This window comes from Taudactylus pleione, unplaced genomic scaffold (genome assembly GCF_031769625.1).
Source record: "Taudactylus pleione unplaced genomic scaffold, aTauple2 ptg000003l, whole genome shotgun sequence".
Lineage (NCBI taxonomy): Eukaryota > Metazoa > Chordata > Amphibia > Anura > Myobatrachidae > Taudactylus > Taudactylus pleione.
In genome coordinates, this window is record NW_028284406.1 from 1,621,740 (window position 1) to 1,647,558 (window position 25,819).

General features: G+C 47.3%; 1 protein-coding gene across 1 annotated transcript in view; it reads left to right on the top strand.

Moving 5' to 3' along the window:
• The first annotated feature begins 3,213 nt into the window (after positions 1 to 3,213).
• LOC148543425 (histo-blood group ABO system transferase-like) overlaps positions 3,214 to 25,819 on the top strand; it is a 34,309-nt gene continuing 11,703 nt past the window's right edge. Inside the window, exons 1-5 of the mRNA XM_088467397.1 lie at positions 3,214 to 3,287; positions 9,332 to 9,388; positions 16,302 to 16,361; positions 23,081 to 23,116; positions 24,926 to 25,060. Of these exons, the coding sequence (XP_088323523.1) occupies positions 3,256 to 3,287; positions 9,332 to 9,388; positions 16,302 to 16,361; positions 23,081 to 23,116; positions 24,926 to 25,060 (320 nt within the window). The 5' untranslated portion in view covers positions 3,214 to 3,255. The remainder of the gene's footprint in view (positions 3,288 to 9,331; positions 9,389 to 16,301; positions 16,362 to 23,080; positions 23,117 to 24,925; positions 25,061 to 25,819) is intronic.

Sequence of the window (25,819 nt, forward strand, 5' to 3'; positions counted from 1 at the left end):
CCGGGGGGGACTTAGGGTTAGGCACCCCCCGGGGGACTTAGGTTTAGGCAGCGGGGAAGGGGGGATTAGGGTTAGGCACTTGGGGGAAGGTTAGGGTTAGGTACCCCTAAGGAAGGTTAGGGTTAGGGGGTTAGATTAGGTTAGTTAGTACTTACCTATCCACGATCATTATTTCCAGCACTGTCGGGCTTCAGCTGCTGGGAACTCTGCTGTTGTTGGCCAGGCACTGCGGGGAATCGAACCACCGGCCATGATTCCATCAGGGGAGTACCGAAAAGGATAGTGAAAAAATACTGTTCAGTATAGTATGGTGCAAGTGGCTGCTGTATCCCATATACAGGTGTAGTTAATGGGGTATGAGCGGACCTGCCTCCTATACCCTAGCAATATGAAGAAAGATATTGGCATCTGCTGTTTATCCAGTCTAACTCACTGGGAGTCTGGTGAAATCAGCGCAGGCTCCCTGGTGCAGTGTCCAGTAAATGAGAGTGCCATATATATAAGAAATAAATAGAAAATCATGAGAAGGAGGAAATCCTGAAAGCTGCTGCCCTATATTTGAGTTATGATCTCAGAGAATATGAGATGAGCGGTTCAGGAAGCTCCAATCCCAAAAGAAGAAAGATACAAGGAGAAAGCTGGTGTGTATAGGTCACTCTTTGACAGCGCAGTGGGTGGCCCAAAATGAGTAAGGTGATACCACCCAGCGAGTCCCTGAAAAGAAAAAGGTACCTTATGTTGAGTCTGCTATAGCAGTGGTGTGCTGTCAGTGGAGTCCCCACGTGGACAGCGGGGGCTCAGTGGTCAAGACGTACGTTTCACCAGAGAGTGGCTTTGTCAATTGAAGTCTGTATGAGCTCAGAACTGGTCGGGTATATATGTGACCTGCCTCCTATACCCTGGCAGTATGAAGAAAGATATTGGCATCTGCTGTTTATCCAGTCTAACTCACTGGGAGTCTGGTGAAATCAGCGCAGGCTCCCTGGTGCAGTGTCCAGTAAATGAGAGTGTCATATATATAAGACATACATATATTCTGGCACTAAGCCAGAATCTACTGCCAGTCAGCCAGTGCTGCACTGCGGGACCGCCAGAGAGAGGAGGTGGCCCACACTGAGTCTGTACACGGGCCCCCTTCTCTCTTGAAATGCCCCTGATCTATAGATGGCGTTGCTTGGTGTATGTGGTAATTGCAGTCAAACCTCTGAATGGGATGCAATGACATTATGCCGACATCCGGCTTCCCGACTGTCATATCCCGGTGAGGGTGAAATGCCGGACGTCTAGATGTAGACGCCTGTCATTTCACTGACGCCGGGAGACCAACGCCCCGCATCCCAATCGAAGGGATGCCAGGCGACGCGAGCGGACAGCCATTGGGGGGGAGGGTTAGGTTTAGGGCTCCCAGGGGGGACTTAGGGTTAGGCACCCCCCCGGGAGGTTAGGGTTAGGCTAGGTGAAGGGAGGGTTAGGCACCCCCGGGGGGTTAGGGTTAGGCACCCCTCTGGAGGACTTAGGTTCAGGCTGCGGGGAAGGTGGGGTTAGGTTTAGGCACTTAGAGGGGGGATTAGGGTTAGGCACTTGGGTGGGAGGTTAGGGTTAGGCACCCCTAAGGGAGGGTTAGGGTTATGGGGGTAGGTTAGGTTAGTTAATACTTACCTATGGACGATCGGGATTTCCAGCGCTGTCAGGCTGCTGCTGCCGGGATCTGTTCCAGTGTCGGGCTCCGGTCTTTCATACCGATTCCCCTCTGAATATGGCAATATTGGAGGTTTGACCACATTTACTAGCATAGTACATCCTGCCCCTAAACTCCCCTGCTAGCCAGTCAGTAGAAGAGGTGGCTACACAAAGGAGGACAGTTATGAAGGCAAGGGGAGGGCAGCAAGCATTCTCAAGCAGGATCTCCCACCCGCCCAAACCTGATGCTGATTGCATTTTCATGTTATTCACCACAATTACTGAGCAGGGTTAGAGTGGTGCGCAAGGCATAGCAACTGGGGGGGAGCCAGCAGACATTTGCAGATTCACCCACCAAGAATGGCCACACACCTGGCTCCAGCTTTGAACAGTTGGGCCCAAGGGCTGCAGGGTGCAGGTGATTTGCACCAAGGGGCAGGTTTCCCAGGGGGGGGGGGATTTGCAGGACTAAAAAAGTTAGTCTGCGCACAACCACAAATACTGAGAAATTGATAGAAGACTTAGGGTAGCCTTGCCCACCAAGTGTCTTCGAGTCAGACACTGGCATGTTGCGGCCAGCCACAGTAACTTTTTCTGCAGTTGCACTGATTTTGGCAGCCATTTTCAGAAGAACTTTCGGTGCCTCCACAGGACTGATGTAATGTCTGATGGTGCGACTGATGTACGTCCGATAATGGGACTTTTTTATGCAAAGCGGCGGTTTATCACCACAGCCTATGGGCATTTATGTACGAATTCCATTGGCTGCAACATTAGCATAAAGCCGCAGTCATGCGTCATTAAAACTTGCAGTTGCGCCGGCATTAGTGACCACCTGTTATGAATCAGGCTCATTATGGGCCTCACTTATCAATGAGTTATATTACTCAAAACAAGTGATAAAACTCACTGTGAATGATAATGGAGCTCCAGCCAATCAGCTCCCAACTGCCATCTGTTTCTGGAAATGAACATGTTGCCCATAGCAACCAATCAGATTCTACTTATCATTTATCTAGCACATTCTAGAAGATAATAGCTAGAATCTGATTGGTTGCTATAGGCAATATCTCCACTTCTAAGAACTCTCACTTTTGTAAATTTACCCCTAAATGAGGTCCTATGTCAAGATATTCTTGCCTACTTTTTAGTTTTACAACCCAAGGGGCAAATGCAGGGTGCATGGTGAAGTAAATAAGCGCACAGGGATGCAAGTGCATGGAGGCATTGTAGTTCCACAAGTGTGCTGAAAAACATCTCTGGCTAGTAAGTTTTCCCCTCTATGGGAGAGAGTTATCAAATTTCGGAGAGAGAAAACATGGAGAGAGATAAAGTGCAAACCAATCAGCTTTGTTCTGTCAATTTCCTAGCACAGCCTGTAAAATGACAGAAGCTGATTGGTCCTTTATCTCTCTCCACTTCAGCTCTCTCCAGATTTGGTATATCTCCCCCTATGTGTTAAAAACGTTTAGCTATTTTGATCTGTAAATAAGAATATTAATTTTAATTTGACCTTTTCTTGTTATAGGGAGAACCATCTGTCTAAAGAGGCAATGCATTGCTGCACTTTCTGTGATGCTCTGTATATTGCTTTTTTCAATATATTGGTAAGTAAATACATAACTCAAATAAAGGTATTGTCATTTAGTTATGCTGTGTAATCAATGTACTGCACAGTACTGTAGCTATAGTTGCATCCCAAAACATTAAAATACTGTAGATATATTTGTGTGTTCTATACATACTGTACTTCACACTAGCCTACTTTTGAAAAAGAATTTCAGGGAGATTGTGAAAGCAGCACTTATGACAGCCTGGTAAAGTGGGCGTGTACTTATTTACATCCAAATGTTAATGAGCCCCAAAGACAGTCAGGCCGGTATGTTCTAAAGGAAAAATGAGGTAAAAACCCTGTTCTCTGGGTTTTTACCGCATTTCCATATGTACTAAGTCCCGGCCGCCCTTTTATCGGTACAGAGGGTAATGCCAGAAAAACCTGCCACTACCCTATAGAAGTCTATGGGCTTCTTACTGCATCCCGTACCCGACGCTTCGCCGCCCCGCAGTCGCCCAGCACTGGCCCCCACTCACCTTAGTCTCCTGGTCACCGGCCCATGCTCCTCCTGGGTCATTCACTGTCCAGATGATAAGTTAAAAAAATAATAATGATAATTGATGTATGTACACTGAACTGGAAATATACAAAATGCGCTGTACTTTGATGTCATGATAATATATTTACACTGCTATGGTATATAAAGAAGCTGTTTATTTTACATATATGTTAACCCCCCTCCCTGGGGTATAGTTGAGTGGACCACCCGTGCAGGACTTATGGGCTCGTGGCCAGGGACAAGCCAATGCCATGGCAGCAGAGGGGAGAGACTGCTGCTGAGAGAGCTCAGTTGAGTGAGACATTACAGCGGCACGTGCAGGTGGCGGGAATCAGACCTGCACGCGACCGCTGCTATAAAGGGAGCACCCACGGGGGCTGCTGGGTAGAAGCTGCCTGAGGGGAGCAGGAACCGGACTCACCGGGGCCACGCTGGGAGGAGTCGCAGGCATTGTGAGGAAAGTTCCGTCCAGGACCTGAGCAGCCAGGAAACTGTGAGGACCTGCCAGAGGAAGCAGCATCAGCAGGGGCCGCTCACAAGCCTTCCCCTTCGGAGTGACTGGCAACTGGGGCTGGATAGGAGGAGAGAGAGAGCTGTCTGAGGTACTGAAATCGCTAAGATGGTCTCCACGGAGCAGGTCTGTCAGCCTTAAGCACACCACACTCCAGTTCAGATATACAGTTATTCATCTACTGTGAGGTCCTGATCAGTAATAGCACCTTCTGTTATTAGAAGAATCCACTGAACTGATATACCCAGCCTGTCGCTAAACAGTAGAAGTGAACACTTAGCCAGATAATTAAGCTTTTCCTGAGGTAACTCGTGCTGACAGGAGAGTATAGAAGGATCCTTCGGTGAATATACCCAAACAGCACATGTTCTAAATAAATAAAAGATTAAAGGACCATATCATTTAAACAGCATTTGAAGAATTAATAATCTGTTGACAAGATACATCTTATTGTATAAAGAACCGTGAGTAAAGTTGGAATATTACACTGAGGCGAGGCAGAATCAGCCACCTTGAGTGAAACCACAGAAGTACATTTATACTAGGGAGTGTCAGTCATCTTGAAGGACAGCTACAGCCTACATAAAGGAGTTCACAGGCCCGGGCTTGCCACGTACAAGTGGCAGCACCAGTGACAGCACCAGAGTTAGTGCAGCCTTCATAATTACAACCAGGTATCAGGGAGAAATAGTGACAAAGCAGCTATTACTCAAATGTGCACCAATGCAATGGGTACTGGCCAGACTTTAAGGGAAATTGAGAGTGCCTAAGACTGTTACTTGCATCCAGTAATACTTGGTCATTGACTGGGTCAAGAACCAACATTGAGTTAAGGCAGAGGTTCCCAAACACTGTCCTCAAAGCTCCCCAACAGTTCAGGTTTTGGAGATTTCCATGGTTGACCCCAGGTGCTTAAATCAAATTGACTGAGGTACTAATTAAGTCACCTGTGATCAACCGAGGATATCTCTAAAACCTGAACAGTTGGGGAGCCTTGAGAACCATGTTTGGGAACCTCTGAGTTAGGGCATTTCATTTGTTACTAATGTTTTGTGAGTTTTACTTTGATGTGTTACGTGTATGATCTAACACCCTTCTTTCCAGCTTAAAGAAAGAAGTGTTCCAGGTTAATAAAATCCCGCTGGGAACAGAGTGTAGTTATTTTATTCCTATATATGCAACTTATTGTAATGTACCTTGTTGTTTTGTTACTAATGTGCAAAATTGCTCCTTTGGGAAATTGTGAATAAATTCTCACTGTTATTCAACCATGAATCAGTAACCTACAGTAAGGGTCTGAATCTTACTGAAACTGAACCAAAGCAGTCGAAAGTATTAGAAAGCATGTTGACCTGGTAAGAAAATGTCACCCTACACAACACTGGGACTAGAACTAAGTGATCACGACACCAGGGCTCGGAGGGGGTGGGGTCCCACGGAGACCCCCTCACCCGGCGTCGGCTGCTTCGCAAAGGGCAGCTTTTATCACAAGAGCTGTCCTATGCAATACTAATCGCATATGTTAGTACATTAGTAAGGTTGCGGTGACTGGAGGAATGTACACCGCAACCTTAGTACACAACAGCCTCTGTAAGATCTATTTCTTGATGAAAATAGACTGATACTTTTCAGAAAATGCATGTAGCCATAGGGATCATTGTGCCAAATGATACTAATGATCCAATTTGAATGTATATATATATATATATATATCTTTTTTAATATAGCAGCTTCATAATGGGGGTAAGGTGCAATCAGGAAGATTACTAGACTCTTCAGGTAGACAGGGAGATTGCTACTGTTTCAGGGAGTCTCCCTGACAATGAGGGAGAGTTGGCAAGTATGACATACTTATTTTACACATATTTGGGGTGTATTATTATATGTGTATATATGTATAAGTGTGTATGTATGTGTTATTGTGTGTATGCAGTGCATGAGTTAGTGTGTATGTGTTAGTGTGTGTATATAGTGTATGTGTTAGTGTACTATGTGTATCTATGTGTATATACAGATGTGCCCAGCTAGTTTGTTGATCATAGCGCGCCATTCAGACCTCCTGTGTCGCGCCATGGAACGTTACGTGATGGCTGTACTGTGGCGTACCGTGTTATTCTACAATGAAAGATAAGCCATGGCATGTAATACACTGCTTAACCTCTAGGTGGCGAGTGCTCCTCTGATAAATCTGTCATTATGTAATGCTTAGTGTGCATCTTCTGGTCAATGTTAATATACAGCTGCTTTATTGGGACTCGGTACAGTAATATGCATCTACTGTAGGGTCACTTTTGGGGACAGGTACTTTGCAGCACAGTAATAGAGATGTGTCCACATACATCTATCCTCCATGCGCTACAAGTTGCTCCACACATAGCGCAGGAGTGCTGTGTGACTTGGTAGCGCCGAACGTCTTTTATGCATCTTTTATGCGTCTTTATATCCTAAAATGCATCTTATTAGCACAAGCAGCTTCTGCTGATTAAAATGATATGCAGCATGCCTATGTTCTGTGAGCCAGTACGGGTGTATCTGCAAGCAAATCACTACGTTAAAGTGTTATAGCTGCTATTAGTGTAACATAACGTTTCATGTGCAGATACACCCGAACTGGCTCACAGAATATAGGCATGCTGCATATCATTTTAACACTAACAAGTGAATTACAATACAATGTCTACTGTATAGCAGAAATGCCAAGTGATGGGATGTTGAGAGAAATATTTTGAGCCTTTTGAGTCTAAGGTCACAGGAGTGCTGTGTGACTTGGTAGCGCCGAGAGTCTTTTATGCGTCTTTTTACCCTTAGCTGCTTGTGCTATCAATTTGATTCACAGTATGATTCAGATGCATTTGAAGGTAAAAAGTCACATAAAAGACGCTCGCGCTGCCGAGTCACTCCATGCCATAACAGAATTCACACACACCACCAAGTGATTTATTTTTAATCTAGTAATGAAGATTCAAAAGAAGAAGAAAAAAAAAAACTCCCCTTCCATTATTCAAACCCCAGATCTCAAGGCGTAGACCTTACCCACTAGCCTACACACTCTAGCCATGTTGAGAGCTGCACCTTTCGTTTATGTGATGTGAAGTGTGCAAATTAAAGCAGGCAATGTGTACAATGTCAATAGTGGGCTCAGCATGCGGCAACATTGAATAGAAGCAAATGATGGTGGGGTGGTGGTGAGCCATACAATGAGCTCAATGGAGATGAATAGTAATTGTGTGATGGTGGGGGGAGGTGGTGAAGGAACTTGGGTGGCCATACACAGAGAGGAAGGGAGAAGGGAAGTGCAAAGTAGTGTATTTTAAAAGTATTGAATCTGACATAAACTATCTTTATGAAAAACTTGCCCCCTGTCATGTGTACAATACAATGTCTACTGTATAGCAGAAATGCCAAGTGATGGGATGTTAAGAGAAATGTTTTGAGTCTAAGGACATAGGAGTGCTTTGTGACTTGATAGCACCGAGCGTCTTTTATGAATCTTTTTACCATAAAATGCGTCTTTTCAGCACAAGCCGTTTCTGCTGATTAAAATGATATGCAGCATGCCTATGTTCTGTGAGCCAGTACGGGTGTATCTGCAAGCAAATCATTACGGTAAAGTGTTATAGCCACTATTAGTGTAATTTAACGTTTCGCTTGCAGATTCACCTGATCTGGCTCACAGAATATAGGCATACTGCATATCATTTTAATCAGCAGAAGCTGCTTCTGTTATCGATTTGATTCACTGTATGATTCAGATGCATTTGAAGGTAAAAAGTCGCATAATAGACAGCTTCTTTATGTGCTCACTTTATACAGGCCTGTCTCTCATGGCACAAGGGGGAGATGTTTTAAGTGCCGAAGCGGCATCAGCGCATATTAGGACCGCTGATACCGCTTCTCCCCCATGTATGTTTGGGGGGCTGGCTGGTAAATGACAGGTGTGCTATGCTATACAAGATAGCAGCACGATAGCTCGGTCAATTCATCTGATCATTCTGCCCGCTCAGGGACATTTCTAGAGAGGAGTGGGCCCGTGTGCAGCCTCCGACATGGGCCCCCTCCTTTCTGTCCAGCAGTGCACTGAGCTGTACGTGGCCAGCGCTGGAGTTATAGACTCTGGGCACTAGAGTGCGCCCAGAGTCTATAGAGTATGCGCAAGACACTGTGAAAATGGCCGCGGCGGCCATTTTCGAGTCATTTTTACAGCGCCGAACCCCCGCGCTGACGTGGGACTCCAGAAAGATAAGTAATACTATGGGTGCAGGGTGTGCGGTAAGGGGCCACCCTGGGCCCAGGAGCCCGTGTCCCCCATACACCCTGCATACATTATAGATACACCCATGCACCCAGTGTAGCTGTTGCTATTGAAAGCTGCAGCCTGATGATGCCCTATCCCCACAGCAGGGACAGCACTATCCCTACTGCGGGGCCTGCTGGCTCTAGGGCTGCACGAAGGATCCCTGGTCCTTCCCCATTAATCCATTCCCCTTTTTAGGGTGTGTTTATCTCCCTATTTGAAAAATGGGGGGTGCCAATGCTCTTTCTGGCACGGGGCACAAAAAAGTCTAGTTATGCCTTTGTTGCGTATGGTCCTGACGAAAAATGGCGGGAATGTGTTAATTGTTGTTGGAACTGTGGCCATGCACAGAAAGGACACAGATGGAGTCAAAGAGTTGTCAAACACAACCCTATAGGGGAGATTTTGCACATTTTGGAGAGAGATATAAAGTGTAGAAGTTGCCCATATCAACCAATCAGCTCCTCATTGTCATTTTACTGTACATGCTATACTAGAAAAATGACAAAAGCTGATTGGTTGATTTGAAGAACTTCTCCACTTTAATAAATCTTCCCCAGACTGTCTCTGTACCTGCAAAGAGGAGTAACAAGGTGTCATATCTACCGCATACATTGCCCTGTGCTATGCATAACTAAGCAATAATAAATACATAGGTAGTTGATGTTACACTGCCTTTTATCGGATTATTTTTTACATTAAAATAAACAAATGCTTTCTAATGTTGTTTAGGAACATATATAAGGACACAGACTGGCAATCGTTTACTATCTTTTCCTGCAAACAACAGTGAGTACAAGTATTGTTAATATTCTCATAAGTTCAAAATTCAGGGAAAGGGGAAAACTGGAATAATGGATCCTTGCACAAGTCCAACACTGTTATTATTATACCAATTATATTTGTCCCTTATGCTGGCCATACACACTACAATTATCGGGCCGATCAGCCCGATATCCGCGGATCGCCCTGATAATTGTAGTGTGTGTGCGGGCAACCGATTGTTAAATATCGCTCGGTTAGGCATGCCGGATTGTCCAGCATGCCCATCCGATGTGATATTTATGAGTACAATGTCGGCCGCATCGGGCAGTGTATGCCCAGCCGCCGCCAACAGACAGACATTTCCTGTGTTCCTGCCCATGGAAGGAACAGGGAAATGTCTCCTCCCACGGGGGTGGAGCCCAGATGTCGGGCAAATTTGCTTAAAGTGTATGCCGCTGACATCTGCGGCTGGCATGATGCCAGATAAAATGTCTGTCAAGTCTGACAGGCATTTTATCTGGACGTGTATGCCCAGCTTTAGTTTCACCACAAATTCTTGTGTATATTTAAAGGGGGTGCAGCCTTTTGACAGCCGTAAAACCTAAAGTACCAAAGAAGAAAAAAAGCTTTGTCCTGTTTGGTGCACTAACTGCTAAAATTTAACCTTTATTAAATACCATTAAAATATGTAAGCTAAATCAGTGAAATATTTAAAAACAACAGTAAGTGTATAAAAAGGTGAATAAAGTGATTAAAAAACAAATTGATCCACTGTGTGTTTATTTGTTGTACATTAGCAGCATCTGTTTTATATTGGGTGTTGATTGATTCAATGCTGGTAATTCAGGGCCTGATTCAGACCCGCTCACGAGCGTTCGCAAGCGGGTCGATGTTGCCCAAGTGCGCATGCGCACGATGGAGGCGGCTCCGTCGTGCGCATGCGCGAGACCCGAATAACGATGGCCAAGCCGTCATTATGGGTCTCGCACCAAAGGGGGCGTGCTGTCGATGGTGATTGCCAGCACGCCCCCTTTGGTGGGCGTGCCGGGGGCGTGGCTGCCCAGACGGAGGCGTTCATATGGGAACGCCTACCATCTGGGGCCGGCCCCACTGACATCACTAGTGATGTCAGTGGGAGTGTTTTTGGCTCTGATAGAGCCAAAAGCACTCCGGGCTTGCGGCAGACGAGACCCTACCACAAGATTCAGACCCGCCTGATTCAGACCCGCTCGCAAGTGCTATGCGCTCGCAAGCGGGTCAATTGTTAGGCAGTGCGCATGCGCGGAGTGCGCTAGCCCGGAGCGAGCGAGAAATCACTTGCTCCGGTGCTCGCATCCAAAAGGGGCGGCCGTCTGATAGAGCCAAAAGCACTCCAGGGCTTGCGGCAGCGAGACCCTACCGCAAGGGTCTCATCGCAAGCCCAATGGTCACGATGGTCTTGACCATCGCGACCATCATTTTGACCACTCACTATAGCTGTGGGTGGTAACCCACAGCTATGCGAGCGGCCAGGAGGCCGCTCCAAAAAATAGGAGGGACGGCCCGGATTCAGAGCGAGCACTCTGTCAGACCGTCCGGCTCTGAATCAGGGCCTCAGTTCAATAATAATATGTTACATATAACATCCAATAAAGATTTGGTATTTATACGAGGGCTGGCTACATTACACATTACATACTATTGTAGGAGATTCTCCTCCAGCAATTTTCTCAATATAGTGTCCAAAGTGTGAACCACTTATGCATATTAAGCTGGTTATCTGAGCACAGAAGAACAATCTGATATTATAAATCAGTATGCTGTGTTTTAAAAGTATTTGTAAACTACCAAATATCTTCTGTTAAATCAGCAGTTTATTACTGCCATAAAACAGTGTTATGTTTCATAACATTGCCATCATTAAGCTCTTGTGGGCAGGTTAGTAGTCATAATTGTTTATTAATCTCATTCAGAGACATAGTAACTCTGTATTACCCCTTTTACACCAGAGCTAAAACCCGGGTTTTGCAGGGTTAACCCGGGTAGCTCCTTGGCGTAAAAGGGGATAGGGTTGGATACCTGGATCGAGTGACCTGGAAATCCAACCCATGTAACTAGCAGGGTTTAACACGGGAATAACCTGTGAACCCTGCAGTGTAAATGGTGCGATCCGGGTCATGTGACCTGGATCATGCCGCATGCCTGCCGATTGGCCGGCCTCAGAGGCGCTTGGAGATGACGTCATCTCCAAGCGTTCACTTCAACGACGGAAAAGCCGGGTTATGCAGACCTGGCTCGGGTGTGAACGGTGCTGGCTCGGGAAAATCCTGGCTCGGCGCCGGCTCGGAAAATTCTGGGTCTGCGACGGCTAAATTCTGGGTCTGATCCGGATTGGAATCCTGCTCCAACCTCCGGGTCAGACACGGAATTTAGGTGTAAAAGCGGTATATATGTGGTTTACAAAGCATTAACACAGTGTATATGTCTTTACTGAAACCTGTGAATGTGATATATCAAGTTCCTTCTGTTAAGTCAGCAATTAATTACTGCCACAGGATAATGTTATATTTCATAGCATTGCAATCACTGAGCTCTTATAGGCAGGTTAGCAATCACACTTATTTGTTAATCTTATTCATACCTCTTTTAAACCAAAAACCTGGGTCCGACCTGGGTTTTTAGACATGGTTCCAACCCAGATCAGACCCAGGTCAGACAACGTTTACACAGCACCATCGATCTGTGTTATTCCCAGGTCAGCCCCGTTCACAGTGAACCTGGGTCTGCCCTGCTAAACTTGTGAGGTCATAAAAAGTGGGAGGTGACTGCTTCACAACCACCAATCAGCTCATTTTAGGCATGACCCAGGTCGGATAACCCGGGTTGCGCCGTTTACACTGCACCATTACCCAGGTCCATCTTGGGTCCAACCCTGGTAGCTACTTGTGTTGGATTGCCGAGTCACTTGACCCTGGTTATTTTTCAGGGACCCTTTTACACTGAGCTATGACCTGGGTAGACCCAGCAAAACCCCAGGTTTTTGCTCTGGTGTAAAAGGGGTAACAGAGATCTTGTATATATTTATATATGTAGTTTGTGGACTGCACTTGCTGTTAAGTACACTAATACTGCTTTTATGCTTAAATTCCGGGTGTGATGCTAAGGTTGGAACAGGGGGCCTGATTCAGACCCGGTCGCAAGCGCTGAGCACTCGCAACCGGGTCGATGGAGCTGGCTCCGTCGTGCGCATGCGCGAGACCTGGCTAGCGACGGGCACTCCGTCGCTTCGGGTCTCGCACCAAAGGGGGCGAGTTGTCGATGTTGAGTGACAGCTCGCCCCCTTTGGTGGGTGGGCCTGGGGGGTGGCTGCCCAAACGGAGGCATTCCCATGAGAACACCTGCCGTTTGGGGGCAGCTCCACTGACATCACAAGTGATGTCAGTGGAGAGCTTCCAGTTCTGTTAGAGCCGAAAGCTCTCTGGGGCTTGTGATGGGCTAGACCCTACCACAAGGGTCTCGTCGCAAGCCCAATGATCGCGATGGTCTTGACCATCGCGACCATCATCCTGGCCGCTCGCAATAGCTGTGGGTGGTCACCCACAGCTATGCGAGCGGCCAAGAGGCTGATCCAAATAAAAAAAAGCCTGGCCCTGATTCAGAGCGAGCGCTCTGTCACAGCGTCCAGCTCTGAATCAGGCCCTGGGTTCCTAACCGGATCAGACCCGGAATTTAGCCGGCGCCGATCCAGGATTTTCCTGAGTTGGCGCCATTCACACCGGAGCTTGGTCTGCATTGACCCGTCATCTCCAAGTTCCACTGTAGCGGACCAGTCGGCAGGCATGTGGCATCGTGACCCGGATCGCACCGTTTATTATTTACACTGCAGGGTTACACTGGTTACTCCCGTGTAAAACCGTGCAAGTTACCTGGGTTGGATTGTCGGGTCACTCCATCCAGGAATCCAACCCAGTCCCCTTTTACATCAAGGAGCTACCCGGGTTAACCCTGCAATAACCCGGGTTTTAGCTCTGGTATAAAAGGGGTATTAGTTACAAAGCATGACCAGTGTGTTTGCATTCACTGGTGTTTGTTAATATTCTCATAAAGAATGTGTACTGTACAATTATTTTGATACAGTGTAATGGTAATTTTTGTCTACGTCTCTTCCCCTGGTGTGTATTTATAATCAATAAGGTTATGTTTTTCTAATGCCCTATACATTAAAGTGCAATATCATTGCTCTGACCACAGGTGCTTCTCCAGAGGAGGGGACCCGTGTGTAGTCTCTGTACGGGCCCCTTCTCGTGATGACTCTGTGTCTCCACAATTCCACAATTTTTCTGGCGATTTCTTTACTACACCAAAGGTCAGCTCTTACCGGGAGAGCTGTCCTTTACAATTTTGTAGGTATATACTGGTGATATTATCGCCAGTATATACCTGGACATCTGGCACTTCTGGCAAACGCCAAAAGGGCTGATTGGCCGGTCCGTATTGAAACCCTGGCCGAGTAGCTCCGCCTGCTGGCGCTCTGCTTGGCTGGAACACTGAGAGCCAGGGGCGTTTGGCGAGGCCATGCCTTCGTGCGACCAAACCACACCCCCCATCGACTGAGGTCAAGCCCCCTTTTCGTGAGCGCCTACGTCGCGCACATCAGGGACTTATGCCAGGGCTGTTTTGCAGCCCCAGTCTGTTCCTGTTAGCGCCGGTATGTACCCAATAATATCCGGTATATACGGTATCGCGGACGCGATGCTTAGTAAATCTCGGTCATCAGTCTCCAGCATTGCTATACAGCATTCAGACTCAAACATCACCTGCAGCCTGCTTTCAGTGTGCATAGCACTCAGCTTTGTACATCGCCTGCAGCCTGCCTTCAGTGCACACAGCACTCAACTTCATCATATCCAATACCATCTGCAGTCTGCCTCCAGTGTACATAAAATCCAATTGCTGTATCAGTAGAAGCCTGCCTCTGCTGTACTACCTATAGTTCATCCCTCCTGTATATTGACTTTATTGAACTTCTAGTATTGATATGCATATAGCCTATTGGGGTGATCCCAATAGGATAGCAGCGGATGTGAAAGCATATCTCCCACCTTCAATGCACTGGTGATCAGGGCTTATTCGCACACTGAAGGTGCACGTGCCCAAAAGGGGCATGGCTCCACAGGAAGCACTGTATCCATGAGACACGCATTTTCTTCATGCTGGGGGCATGCCCAGCACTCCAGGACCTGCTGGATATGCCCACAGTCCCTCTCTTCTGTGAATAGACACCGCTCACATGAGCACAGCATCTATTCACCATTTGCTCTGGTAAGCAGAGCAGCGGATGAGAGGGGGCCTCCCAACTTCTTCCCCTCCACTGCAGGACACTGGTAGGAAGGCTGGACAGAGGGCAGTGTCGGACTGAAGCATGAAGGGCCCACCAGGGGAATGCAGTGGAAGGGGCCCATGGTTAAGGGGTGTGGCCAGCCACCACAAATGTTTGGTTAACCAATAAGCAAATCTGGTGTAGCATCTATAGAAAGGAACCAATCACCCATGATCAGTGGTACTATTCCACCAGGTAACTGACCATCTAATAGAGTAACAATGTATGGTTTGAGGTCTGGAACCTGACACCTAGAGGAGTGGGTGGGCTCTCAGGCAGTGGGGCCCACCGGGGATTTCCCCTGTTCCCCTGTGGGCCACTCCAACCTTGACAGTGGGCCTGATTCAGAGCCGGATGCTCTTTAAGAGTGCTCGCTCTGAATCAGGGCGTTTTGTTTTTGTTGTGGCCTCCTGGCCGCTCGTTAAGCTGTGGGTGACCACCCACAGCTTTTGCGGGTGGCCAGGTGATGGTCGCGATGGTAGCTACCATCGGGGCTTGCGACGAGACCCTTGTGGTAGGGTCTCGTCCCAGAGAGCTTCCTTCTAACAGAGCAGGAAGCTCTCCACTGACATCACTGGTGATGTCAGTGGTGCCTCCCTCAAACGCAGGCGTTTCTTTGGGAACGCCTCCGTTTGTGTAGCCACCCCCCCGCCCTGCCTACAAACCGGGGTGAGCTGTCAATCAACATAGACAGCCGCCTCTTTTGTAGTGAGTCCCGGAGCGAGATAATTTTTTCTCTCGTTCCGGAGCCTGCGCGTGCACAGTGCCCCACCTTCGACCCGCTTGTGAGCGCTATGCGCTCGTGAGCGGGTCTGATTCAGGCCCTGTGTTCGAAAAGTTGTATGAAAACACTGAAATACTGCTATACTATACAGACATTTTTCTGAACCCCCAAATGCTGGAAAGACTTTAATTTGATGAAAAACACTTGCTGAGTATCAATAAAAAGTACAAAAATCAGCTTTTGGGGGTCCAGGATGGTTTCCCCACTTTTTCATGCACTTCTCTCAGGTCACTTTTTGTAGAAAAGCTGCGCACCCTCGTAACAAGTCCTGTGAACTTGCATTTCCAATTTTATCCTGCATATAATAACCAGTGCGCGCATATGTGCGATGTATGTGAGTTTTATAAAAAAAACAAACTCATTTTTGCAAACTTGCAAATAACCGGGTATAGATAATCAGCTCCCAGAATTAATGATTGCTGCTGTTATTATGATCTAGGTTCCGTAACTATGAAATATCTGAACTTGCTATTTAAAAACATTAGCACATTTACCTGGTCAGAGAAATTAGTTAACATGCAGTTTTTTGGGTTTGGTTTTGGATTCCTTTAAAATTGACCAATCCAAAACCGATATTTGGTTTTTAAATCTGAGTTCCGAATTTATAGCAGACCTGAGGCAGGACTTGGTTCTACTCGGACCCCCAAAAGTGATCCAAGCCGGAACTCGATGCAACTCAGAACCCCTACGTTTGGGTGTGTTAGTTTTTCAGGAAAACCGAACCACACATCTCTACTTGCCACTATATGTAAGGATGTAATATCTAATTTATTGTCTCTGTATTACTCCTGTAGACACATTACCAGCTCTAGAAGACAGGTTGTAAAATTATTCCAGGATGTGAAACTTCAGCGGTAAGACAACAACATCTTTGTCACACATATAATCTTTTATAAGTTTATAAAAAAAAATTGTCATGTACTTTGAATTCCTAAAGATCTATTTTTTCCCCTTTATTAGCTTGTTCTTCTAGAAAAAAATGCTAGAAATAGTCTTTGGCAGTTCTACCTCCAGCCACTAGAGGCCACTACTTTTAACTGAATTTTTGCTTCTGTGTTTTGTCTACTTTGCTCCTGCTAATCATGAACTTTGCATGCAGCTAACCTTGTGTACTGAGCCAGATGAACATCAATTAATTCTTAATTTGCCATCCTGTCAGACCCACCAACATTGTTTCTTCTACCAAATACAAAATGCTCTGCTCCTGGACTTCCCATCTAATTTATGCATGCTCGCCCAGACTCCCAAATTTGTCGGGAGTCTCCCAGCTCCCGGGAATTTGGGTAAATCTCCCTCAATTTGCCAAGTGGTAAGTCCAGAAGCAGAGCATGTTGTCCTGGTGGGGGCCATGTTAGATTGCCTGTTCTGGCATCCTTTGGTAAAGCTCTAAGGGCCTGATTCAGAGGCACTCGCAAAAAGTGAGCACTCGCTCTGAATCAGGGCGGGCGCAGGTTTTTTAGTTGCGGCCTCTTGGCCACTCGCATAGCTGTGGGTTACCAACCACAGCTATTGCGAGCGGCCATGATGATGGTCGCGATGGTCAAGACCTGGGCTTGCGATGAGACCCTTGTGAAACAGAGCCAGAAGCTCTCTCACTGACATCACTGGTGATGTCAGTGGGGCCGCCCATAAATGGCAGGCGTTTGCATGGGAATGTCTCAGTTTGTGAAGCCAACCCCCCGCCACGCCAACAAAATGGGGTGAGCTGTTGATCAACATCGACAGCCGCCCCTTTTGTAGTGAGTCTCGGAGCGAGCACTTTTTGCACTCGCTCCGGGGCTTGCGCACGTGCAGTGCACACGCCGCGCGTGCGCACTGGGCCACCATCGACTCGCTTGCGAGCGGGTCTGAATCAGGCCCTAAGACAATATTTTGACAATATAGGTATGTTTCTGAATTTTTTATTATGCTATCTCTTTTTCAGTATTTTGGTTAGTTTTCCTTATTCTTTATAGCCTGCATGGGTCACGGTTGCAACTTCTGTCGAGGGGTGTATCTATAATGGGTGCAGGGTGTGCAGGGCACACAGGCCCCTGGTCCAGGGGGCCCCGCACCGCACACCATGCACCCATACTATTACTTACCCCCTGGAGTCCCACACCGGTGCGGGGGTCCAGCGATGTAAAATCGACTGGAAAATGGCCACCGTGGCCATTTTCCCATCGTTTGCGCATGAGCAGTACAGGGAAAATGGCTGCCACGGCCATTTTCCCAGTGACCAGCACATACTCTATAGACTCTGGGCGCACTCTAGTGCCCAGAGTCTATAACTCTGGCGCTGGCTGCGCACAGCTCAGTGTGCTGCCGACCATGGGACAGAGAGGAGAGGGCCCGTGTCGGAGACTGCACCCCCTCCTTTCTAGAAACGCCCCTGCTTCTGTCAATGAAGAAGTTTGGCCAATTTATTAATCAATGATGTCTTTAAAATAAACGGAAACTGCTGTTTCTGCATATTTAAGTAACACCCTAGGTGATTTTCATGTAATATGATATGCCATACTAGAAAAGGGAAGGTATTTTGATGAGAGATATATTGTTTATGTTAGTATGTACTTTGTATACAGTTAAAAAAAGCTATATTTAGCCTAAAATTAATTTCAGGTACTAAGGTATCACTTTACTGTTTGTTGTAAATGTTCATGATAGGGGTAGAGGCTGATTGTGGGGTATATATTTATATAATGTGACATATGAAGGCACGAGCCATTTGTATAATTTACTGTAATGGCTGGAGGTGAAATCCTGAGGTAGCTCGAGCCCTGAGTGGGAAGTCCGTTAGGGGCCACGAGACAGATGGAGCTGGTTAGCAGTTAGTCTGCAGTTCCCCCTCGAGTGCCCACCATACGGACTTACCGGCACTGCATTAGATGAGAGGGTGCTAGTAGCAGCTATCACCGGATGTCATCTGTGGTGGAGCCAGTGTGGGCTGAGGTGTGTGCCGGTGTATCGTCTTGGGTCTTGCAGGGACACCTCTGAAGGAAGACTATGGGAGCCGAAGCCTATGGGCCTCATTCAGAGGCGGTCGGAGGATGCAAGCGGTCGCTCAGAAACTGGGCGGCCGCTTGCATCCTGACCACCCGCCTCTGTTGCGGTCGTTAGGCTGTGGGTTAACACCCACAGCTCTAACGACCGCTCCGGTGATGGTCGCGATGGTCAGAGACCATCGTGACCATCGGGGCTTACGACGAGACCCTAGGGTAGGGTCTCCCTTGTCGTAAGCCCCGGAGAGCTTCTGGCTCTGTCTGAGCCGGAAGCTCTCCACTGACATCACTAGTGATGTCAGTGGGGCCTCCCCCAAATGGTAGGCGTTCCCATGGGAACGCCTCCGTTTGGGCTGCCACCCCCCCGGCCCGCCTTCCAAACGGGGCGAGCTGTCAATCAACATCGACAGCTTGCCACCTTTGGATCGAGACCCGCTACGACCGGCGCTGTCGTCCGTAGCGGGTCTCACGCATGCGCACGACGGCGCCGGCGCAATCGTGCACATGCTCTGTGGGAGGCCATCGACCCGGTCCGAGCGCATCGGCGCTAACGACCGGGTCTGAATGACCCCCTATGAGAGGTGCTGTACGGCTGCACTACAAAGCACACAGGAGGTGCCTGTGCGAGTAGGGAGCCAGGACGTAATGGTTGACGGGCGCTAATCAGAGGGGCTGAGCTTGAGATTCAAGCTACCTATAGCAGCGATCCTTGGAGGGGACAGTGAGTAGTAATAATCTCTGCACGGCACCACTACTATCGCACTACGTACTAGCAGTAGGAGTGGCCGGAAAGCTAGTTGAAATAGTAATCAGCTATACCATCGTTTAAGTGAAAAGTTGGTGGAGAGGAGATATTATATTGAACCCCTAATCCAATTATAAGGGGGTCTGATGAGAGTATTATCTAATTATAATAGAGGAAAGTTGAACATCAGAGCAACATTGAGGCTTAAAATTATCTTTGGCTCTTACCTCCAGTCAGCCTTTCTGCCAAACTGTTATATAAACCTCAAAAACTTTCTAGTTAAGGAAAAGAAGCAATAATCGATCAAACAACAATAACAGCCAGTTATCTTCTATAATTATAATCTGCATTTTTAAACCCAGAATATTTTGCCTCCCTTCCTTAAGGGAGCTGCAGATATAGAGGACATTTGAATAAAAAAAGAACAACAAAAAAAGACAAGAGATAGGGAGTTTGTTGCAAAGGAACAAAATTGAGCTAGATGTAATATGCTTATTCTATAGCCATGTCCCGGAGTTATTGTGATTTATTTGTTATTTCATTTAGATAATGAGACACATCCACTAGCAGACTGTGAAACGACTGCACGATTATGACATTGTAATCGTGCAGTCGTTTCACAGTCTGTGCTGTGCCTACACGTAATGATCAGTCGTTCAGTGCAGGCTCATCAATCATCCCCTAACATGCTCAACCTGACGTTCTCATCAGGTTGACCAGCATGTTCGGGCGATGACTGATGTTGGAAACGACCAGCGGGAGCGCGCATCGCTGGTCGTTTCCGACATTAATGTGCCCGATTCATGCATGATTCATGAGTGACTGAACGATAATAATATCATTATTGTACAATCGCTCATAGATATTGGTATTGGTACTGTAAGTGGATGTGCGCCTTAACATTGTGAAAAATTGATTGTCAAGTGTGTGCTTGAATGTACAGTAACCTGTAAACTGAGAAATATATGTGACTATATTTGTGCTTATAAACAAAGAAAAGTCTATTTGATGTTATAAGTGTATTACTTACCTGAGAGATCTCCAGACGCTGATCACTGTGATACCTACGAGGGAGAAAGAAAACAGGTATATTATTACTATGACATAATACACTCTATAACATACTATACTATATCAAACAGTTACCCTAGAGTACATTTAAGGGCTACCATAGGTTTACCCAAGCAAACCTATTGTAAGTAACGGAGGTGATATACCGGTATTGTAACAAAGCTTGGGTGGAGGCACTAGCATATACTTAACCCCGGAACCAGGGGTTACATTTAGGAGCAGAATCAAGAATCCTTAAATCAGGGCCATTAATCATACCTCTTTTCCACCAAAAACCTGGGTCCAACCTGGGTTCTCATCCATGGTTCCAACCCAGGTCAGACACCCTTTACATAGCATCATTGATTTGGGTTATTCTCAGGTCAGCCCCGTTCACACTTAACCTGGGTCTGCCCTGCTAAACTTGTGAGGTCATAAAAATTGGGAGGTGACTGCTTCACAACCACCAATCAGCTCATTTTAGGCATGACCCAGGTCGGATAACCCGGGTTGCGCCGTTTATACAGCACCATTACCCAGGTCCATCCTGGGTCCAACCCTGGTAGCTACCTGGGTTGGATTGCTGGGTCACGTGACCCGGGTTATTTTTCAGGGACCCTTTTACACTGAGCTAAGACCAGGTAGACCCAGCAATAACCCAGGTTTTTGCTCTGGTATAAAAGGGGTAGTAAAGACAAGGGAGGCTCGTGTGCAGTCTCCATGCAGGCTCCCTCTTCTCTAGCCAGCACTGGAGGCAAGTAGACTGAGCCAGAGATTACTGCTCAAGAGCATGTCTCCATAAACATGGTGTTCATGCCATGTTTTTGGTGATCTTTCTACTGTACTGCGCATATCGCATGGCAAACTAGCCACCATGCACTGACACTGCCGACGCAAGACTATTGAACAAGGTTGCAGGGTATTCAGTGTTAGCTCCCCTGGACCCATTATAGATACGCCATTGCCTTAAATCTATAAATAAAGAAACCGGCCACCAGCCCTCTCAGCAGCTGTCCCCATAGTTTTCTATGGGGATAGTATTTAACAAGATTCACAAAGTGAAGTTTTGCGGATCTTACATGCGTGGCCAGACTGGCCATCTGGCACTTCTGGCAAATGCCAGAAGGGCCGATGGCCAGATGGGCCGCCCTGGCCGTTTGAAAGCCTGGCCGAGCAGTGGAGCTGATCTGCCGGCATGCAAGGAGACGGGGCATGCCACTTCTTTCTGTTAATGGTCATATCTCTAGAACCAGATTTCTTCCAAATGGCGAATCATTTTGTACACAAAATCTGCACTCCACATAAAGGACCTCATTCAGAGACGGTCGAAGCGGCCGCACGGTTGTACGCCACCGATGTTCTCTATACTGCGCACGCGTAAAGTTCGCAATGCGCATGCGCAAACTAGCCGCTACGATCAGAAATTTCTCTCTCCTTGAACACAGCCAGGTCGGTAGTTTGAGTGACAGATTGAGGCATTTGTGGGTGGTAACAGGGGAAGGTGCTTGAAAACAGGGGAGTGGAGATCCGAACACAGGCGTGCCTACTTATGCGAACAGCGTTTTATGGGAGTGCATACGGTTTATGGGAGTGCATAATTAACAAAGTAGCGTCATGGCACATGTGACATGGGAGGTTTTTACACTGACATGATCGTAGAGCTTAAGAGAGGGTATGGTCAACCTTAAGCTCTACGACCAGTTCCGATGGTTCCCGATGGTCACGATTAATCCTTATATGCCCGGAGATGACGTGCAATGCGTACGAGAAGGGGGCATATTTTTTAGAATTCTGACCGCTTCCTCCCCTTGGTCGGCCAGCTACCGATCCGAACTTAGGGGGCAAATTGCGAGGGAATCATTTGCATATCCGGCCCCTTTTCCTGTACGACCGTGCGGCCGCTTCGACCGACTCTGAATGAGGTCCAAAGTGGATAACAAAAGGTGACACTTCCCTAGTAATCTCTGTTTGTTGATTAAGTGTATTTTAGACAAATCAATGTGATTAATTTAAAAAATGGGGAAATAATGCAGAGACACAACCCAAAGGTGACGATGCCGGACTGAAAATAAGTCGGAGGTAACTGATCGGGCATTGTGTGTGCGCAGAACTAAAATCGAATATTCACCCTCATGTAGAGTTGTACGTCTGTGGCCAGACTGCCCTTTTCCGTACCCTTGGTTTTATAGTATACCAGTTACCAGTGAGCACTTGCAGCAGCCCTATCCTTGTTGCAAAAGATATGTCTGAGAATTATATGTATGCACAACTCGGCGTCCAGCAATTCCGTCAACAGGCTCACAGCAAACATTGCCTTTGTGACAATGCTCCAAATCGCCAGTTGAGTCGCACGTGGAGATGCGACTAAATTGCGTACATCTCTGCACTGCAGTAGTTACACTTGGTTACGTAGCATGCGCAGAGCGTTAGCACGCTAGATATGTTCCAGGAACAGACTTTCATTCAGTGCTGCATCAACACCACTGGTGTTTTTTCTTAGATTATAAAAGCCGCCACCTTACAGACCAGCTTGGAGATATGGGGGAGATGGCAAGTGGGCCAGAATTGATTCCATTCTATGCAGGAAGTGAGGCCGCTGCGGTAATGTTTATGACTCTGTACACATGTGAGACACAAGATTCTGATTATGGGAGGAAACATTGTAACGAAGGTGGGAAGCTGCATATATTGGAGGAATAAATTTTTTTTTTATTAAACCCAACTTAGTCTCAGAATAAATAGAGAATAGAACTATCTGTAATGCTGCTAACACTGTTTTCCTTTAAATGTTTTTCAGAATGCATTATGTCAAGCCTGACGCCTTCAAACCACCGTAAGTTTTTAATTGTCAGATATGCATTGTTATTTTCAGTAACTATGAATTTCAACAACCACAGGATATGGGATGCAGTCCAGTGGGGTAACTAGGACATTTGAAGCCCAGGGCAAGATAAAAAACAGAACTCCCCACCCTAACTATGGGCGTGAGCTGAAAATGTGGGCATGGCCACATGCCACAAGGGGCATGACCACTGAAAAATGGGGGAGTCAACATGATACACCACCGTTTTTCATCACTCTGGGAACAATCCTTTCCATTCCATATGCACCTTAATGTCCCCAGTAGTAAAACCCCTTATGCTATGCCCTCAGTAGTAGTGTCCCTTATGCAATGCCCCTAGTAGTAATGCCCCTCATGCAATGCCCACTGTAGTAGTGTCCTTATGCAATGTTCCCAGTAGCAGTGCCCCTTATGCAATTCCCCCTGTAGTAGCACCCCTTATGTAGTGCCCCCAGTTATACAGTGCCCCTTATACAGTGCCCCAGTAGTGCTCCTTATACTACAGGTTTCAGTAATGGCTAGGAGATTCAGGGAGTTGGAGATGAACTCCCATGGGTTCATGGGTGGGGACCAGTTTATTACAGACTAACCTGGCATTCCAGAGGGCACAGGATAGAGGGACAGTGGCTCTCTCTGAATGAGGGCGGGCACTTCTTGTTTTGAAGTGCTGCCTCCAGGTCGCAAGCTAAGCTGTGGGTTACCACCCACAGCTTAGCTTGCGATCAGGGTGATGGTCGCGATGGTCATCACCATCGCGACAATCGGGGCTTACGACCAGACCCTCAGGTTGGGTCTGGGCTCTCATAAGCCCCAGGGAACTTCCTGCTCTGTTTGAGCAGGAAGTTCCCCGCTGACATCATCAATTGTCAGTGGGACCACCCTCAAATGGCAAGCGTTCCGACTGGAATGCCTCCATTTGGCAGTGCACGCCCCGGCACGCCCAGCAAACGGGGCGAGCTGTCACTCAACATCGACAGCTTGCCCCGTCTGCTACGAGACCCCTAGCGACGGAGCGCCCGTCGCTAGCCAAACACACGCACTCAGCCGATGTTTTCGCACTGCGCATGCATATGCATCGCACTGTGCGTGTGCGAACTAGCCAGTGCGATCGGGTAAGGGTATGCAGACTACACGCAGTGTGTACGCAGACCCTTCTAATATTGATCGACAGGAAGTGCCGTTTGTGGGTGGTGACGGGGGGTGCTTGGGCGAACACAGACGTGCCTGTGCATTGGGGCGCCGTTATAGGGGCGTAATTAAGGCAGTGAGGCAGAATGCACAGCCAGATGACTTGATGTACGCAGGAAGTGGCCAAAATATTGCACAACATCAGGTCAACCTGTATTGTGTGTATGGTTCCGATGGTTCTCGATGTTACCAATGTTTCCACTGTCTTGCGGACTACTTAGGCTTTGAGTAAAGGGAAGTGGGCGGCATTGTGTAGTGCTGGGCGTCTGGTTCTTATGCTGCGGCTGCCGTGCGTTTGCATTGATTAGCATATACACGCAGCGGCCGAGTGTGTGCGTTCTCTCACTTGCGTTCCTTGCTGAATCAGAATCCTGTGTGTGTCTATAACCTCCCAGACAACAGGACCTCTAGCAGCCATCTTATCATGGTAAAGTTATAGCGCATGCTTGTCTTCACCAACAGTTACATTGCTAATTAGACATCTTGGTGTTATTCCTACTTTCTTAATAATAACAGGTAAAGAAAGTAGGAAGCAGAATAAGATCAGTAAATAGGATGAACAGTACATTAAACCTACTGTATCTGAACTGACATATTGATTCTTCTTCTCAGGAGAACAGATGTACTTACGGTAACTCCATGGCTTGCACCTATTGTTTGGAATGGAACATTTAACAGAGATATACTGGATGCGCAATTCCATCAGATCAATGTCCGTGTTGGTCTAACTGTGTTCGCTATTAAAAAGTAAGTTATAGGGGTATTGACAGGTAAACAAGTAAAAAAATCTTACAATATTAATTATTTTATACAACAATTTCCTCTTCCTTTTTTCTTTAGATGATATTCAGTGGCGTCCCTACCTCTCTCTTTACCTGGTGCGGGCAGCAGTGGCAAATCAGGGGATGTGGCCTCGCAGGAGGGGGTGTGGCCTCGTACCCTGAACGCCCATTTTTTGTCACACCAGAGGTGCCGGAGGTGCAGGCTGCCCTCGGGGACAAGCCTGTGTGAAGTGCCAGCTCCCTCACTGTGTCAGGAGCTCCTGTCACTTTGGTGTCACCCCTCGGCTGGTGACACCTGGGTGCGGCCCACACCCCCCATACCCCCCTTATGATGTCAGTGATGATATCTACAGCAAATAGAGAAGTAGGCCAGGCTCCAGGCAGTGGCGTCACTAGCGGGGTGCAGGCCGCACCGGGTGTCACCCTCCAAGCGGTTGACACCAAAAGCCGCACCACTCATGCCCGCAAAACCCCCTCTGACAGACTGGGATGGACATTGGAAATGTTGGTTAGCAGCCATCGTTGTTTCCAATTCGATGGAAGTACTTTTTCCATCAAATACCGGTAATTTGATGGTTTCCAGCCATCGGATGCAGCTTTCCAATGCCCATCCAATGGCTGGCTGCAGGGGTACAGCACACACCGCTGTTCTGCATAGCAGAGCAACGGGTGAGCAGTGGGAGAATAGATGCCGTGCCCATGCGCATGGCATCTTTTCAGTGTA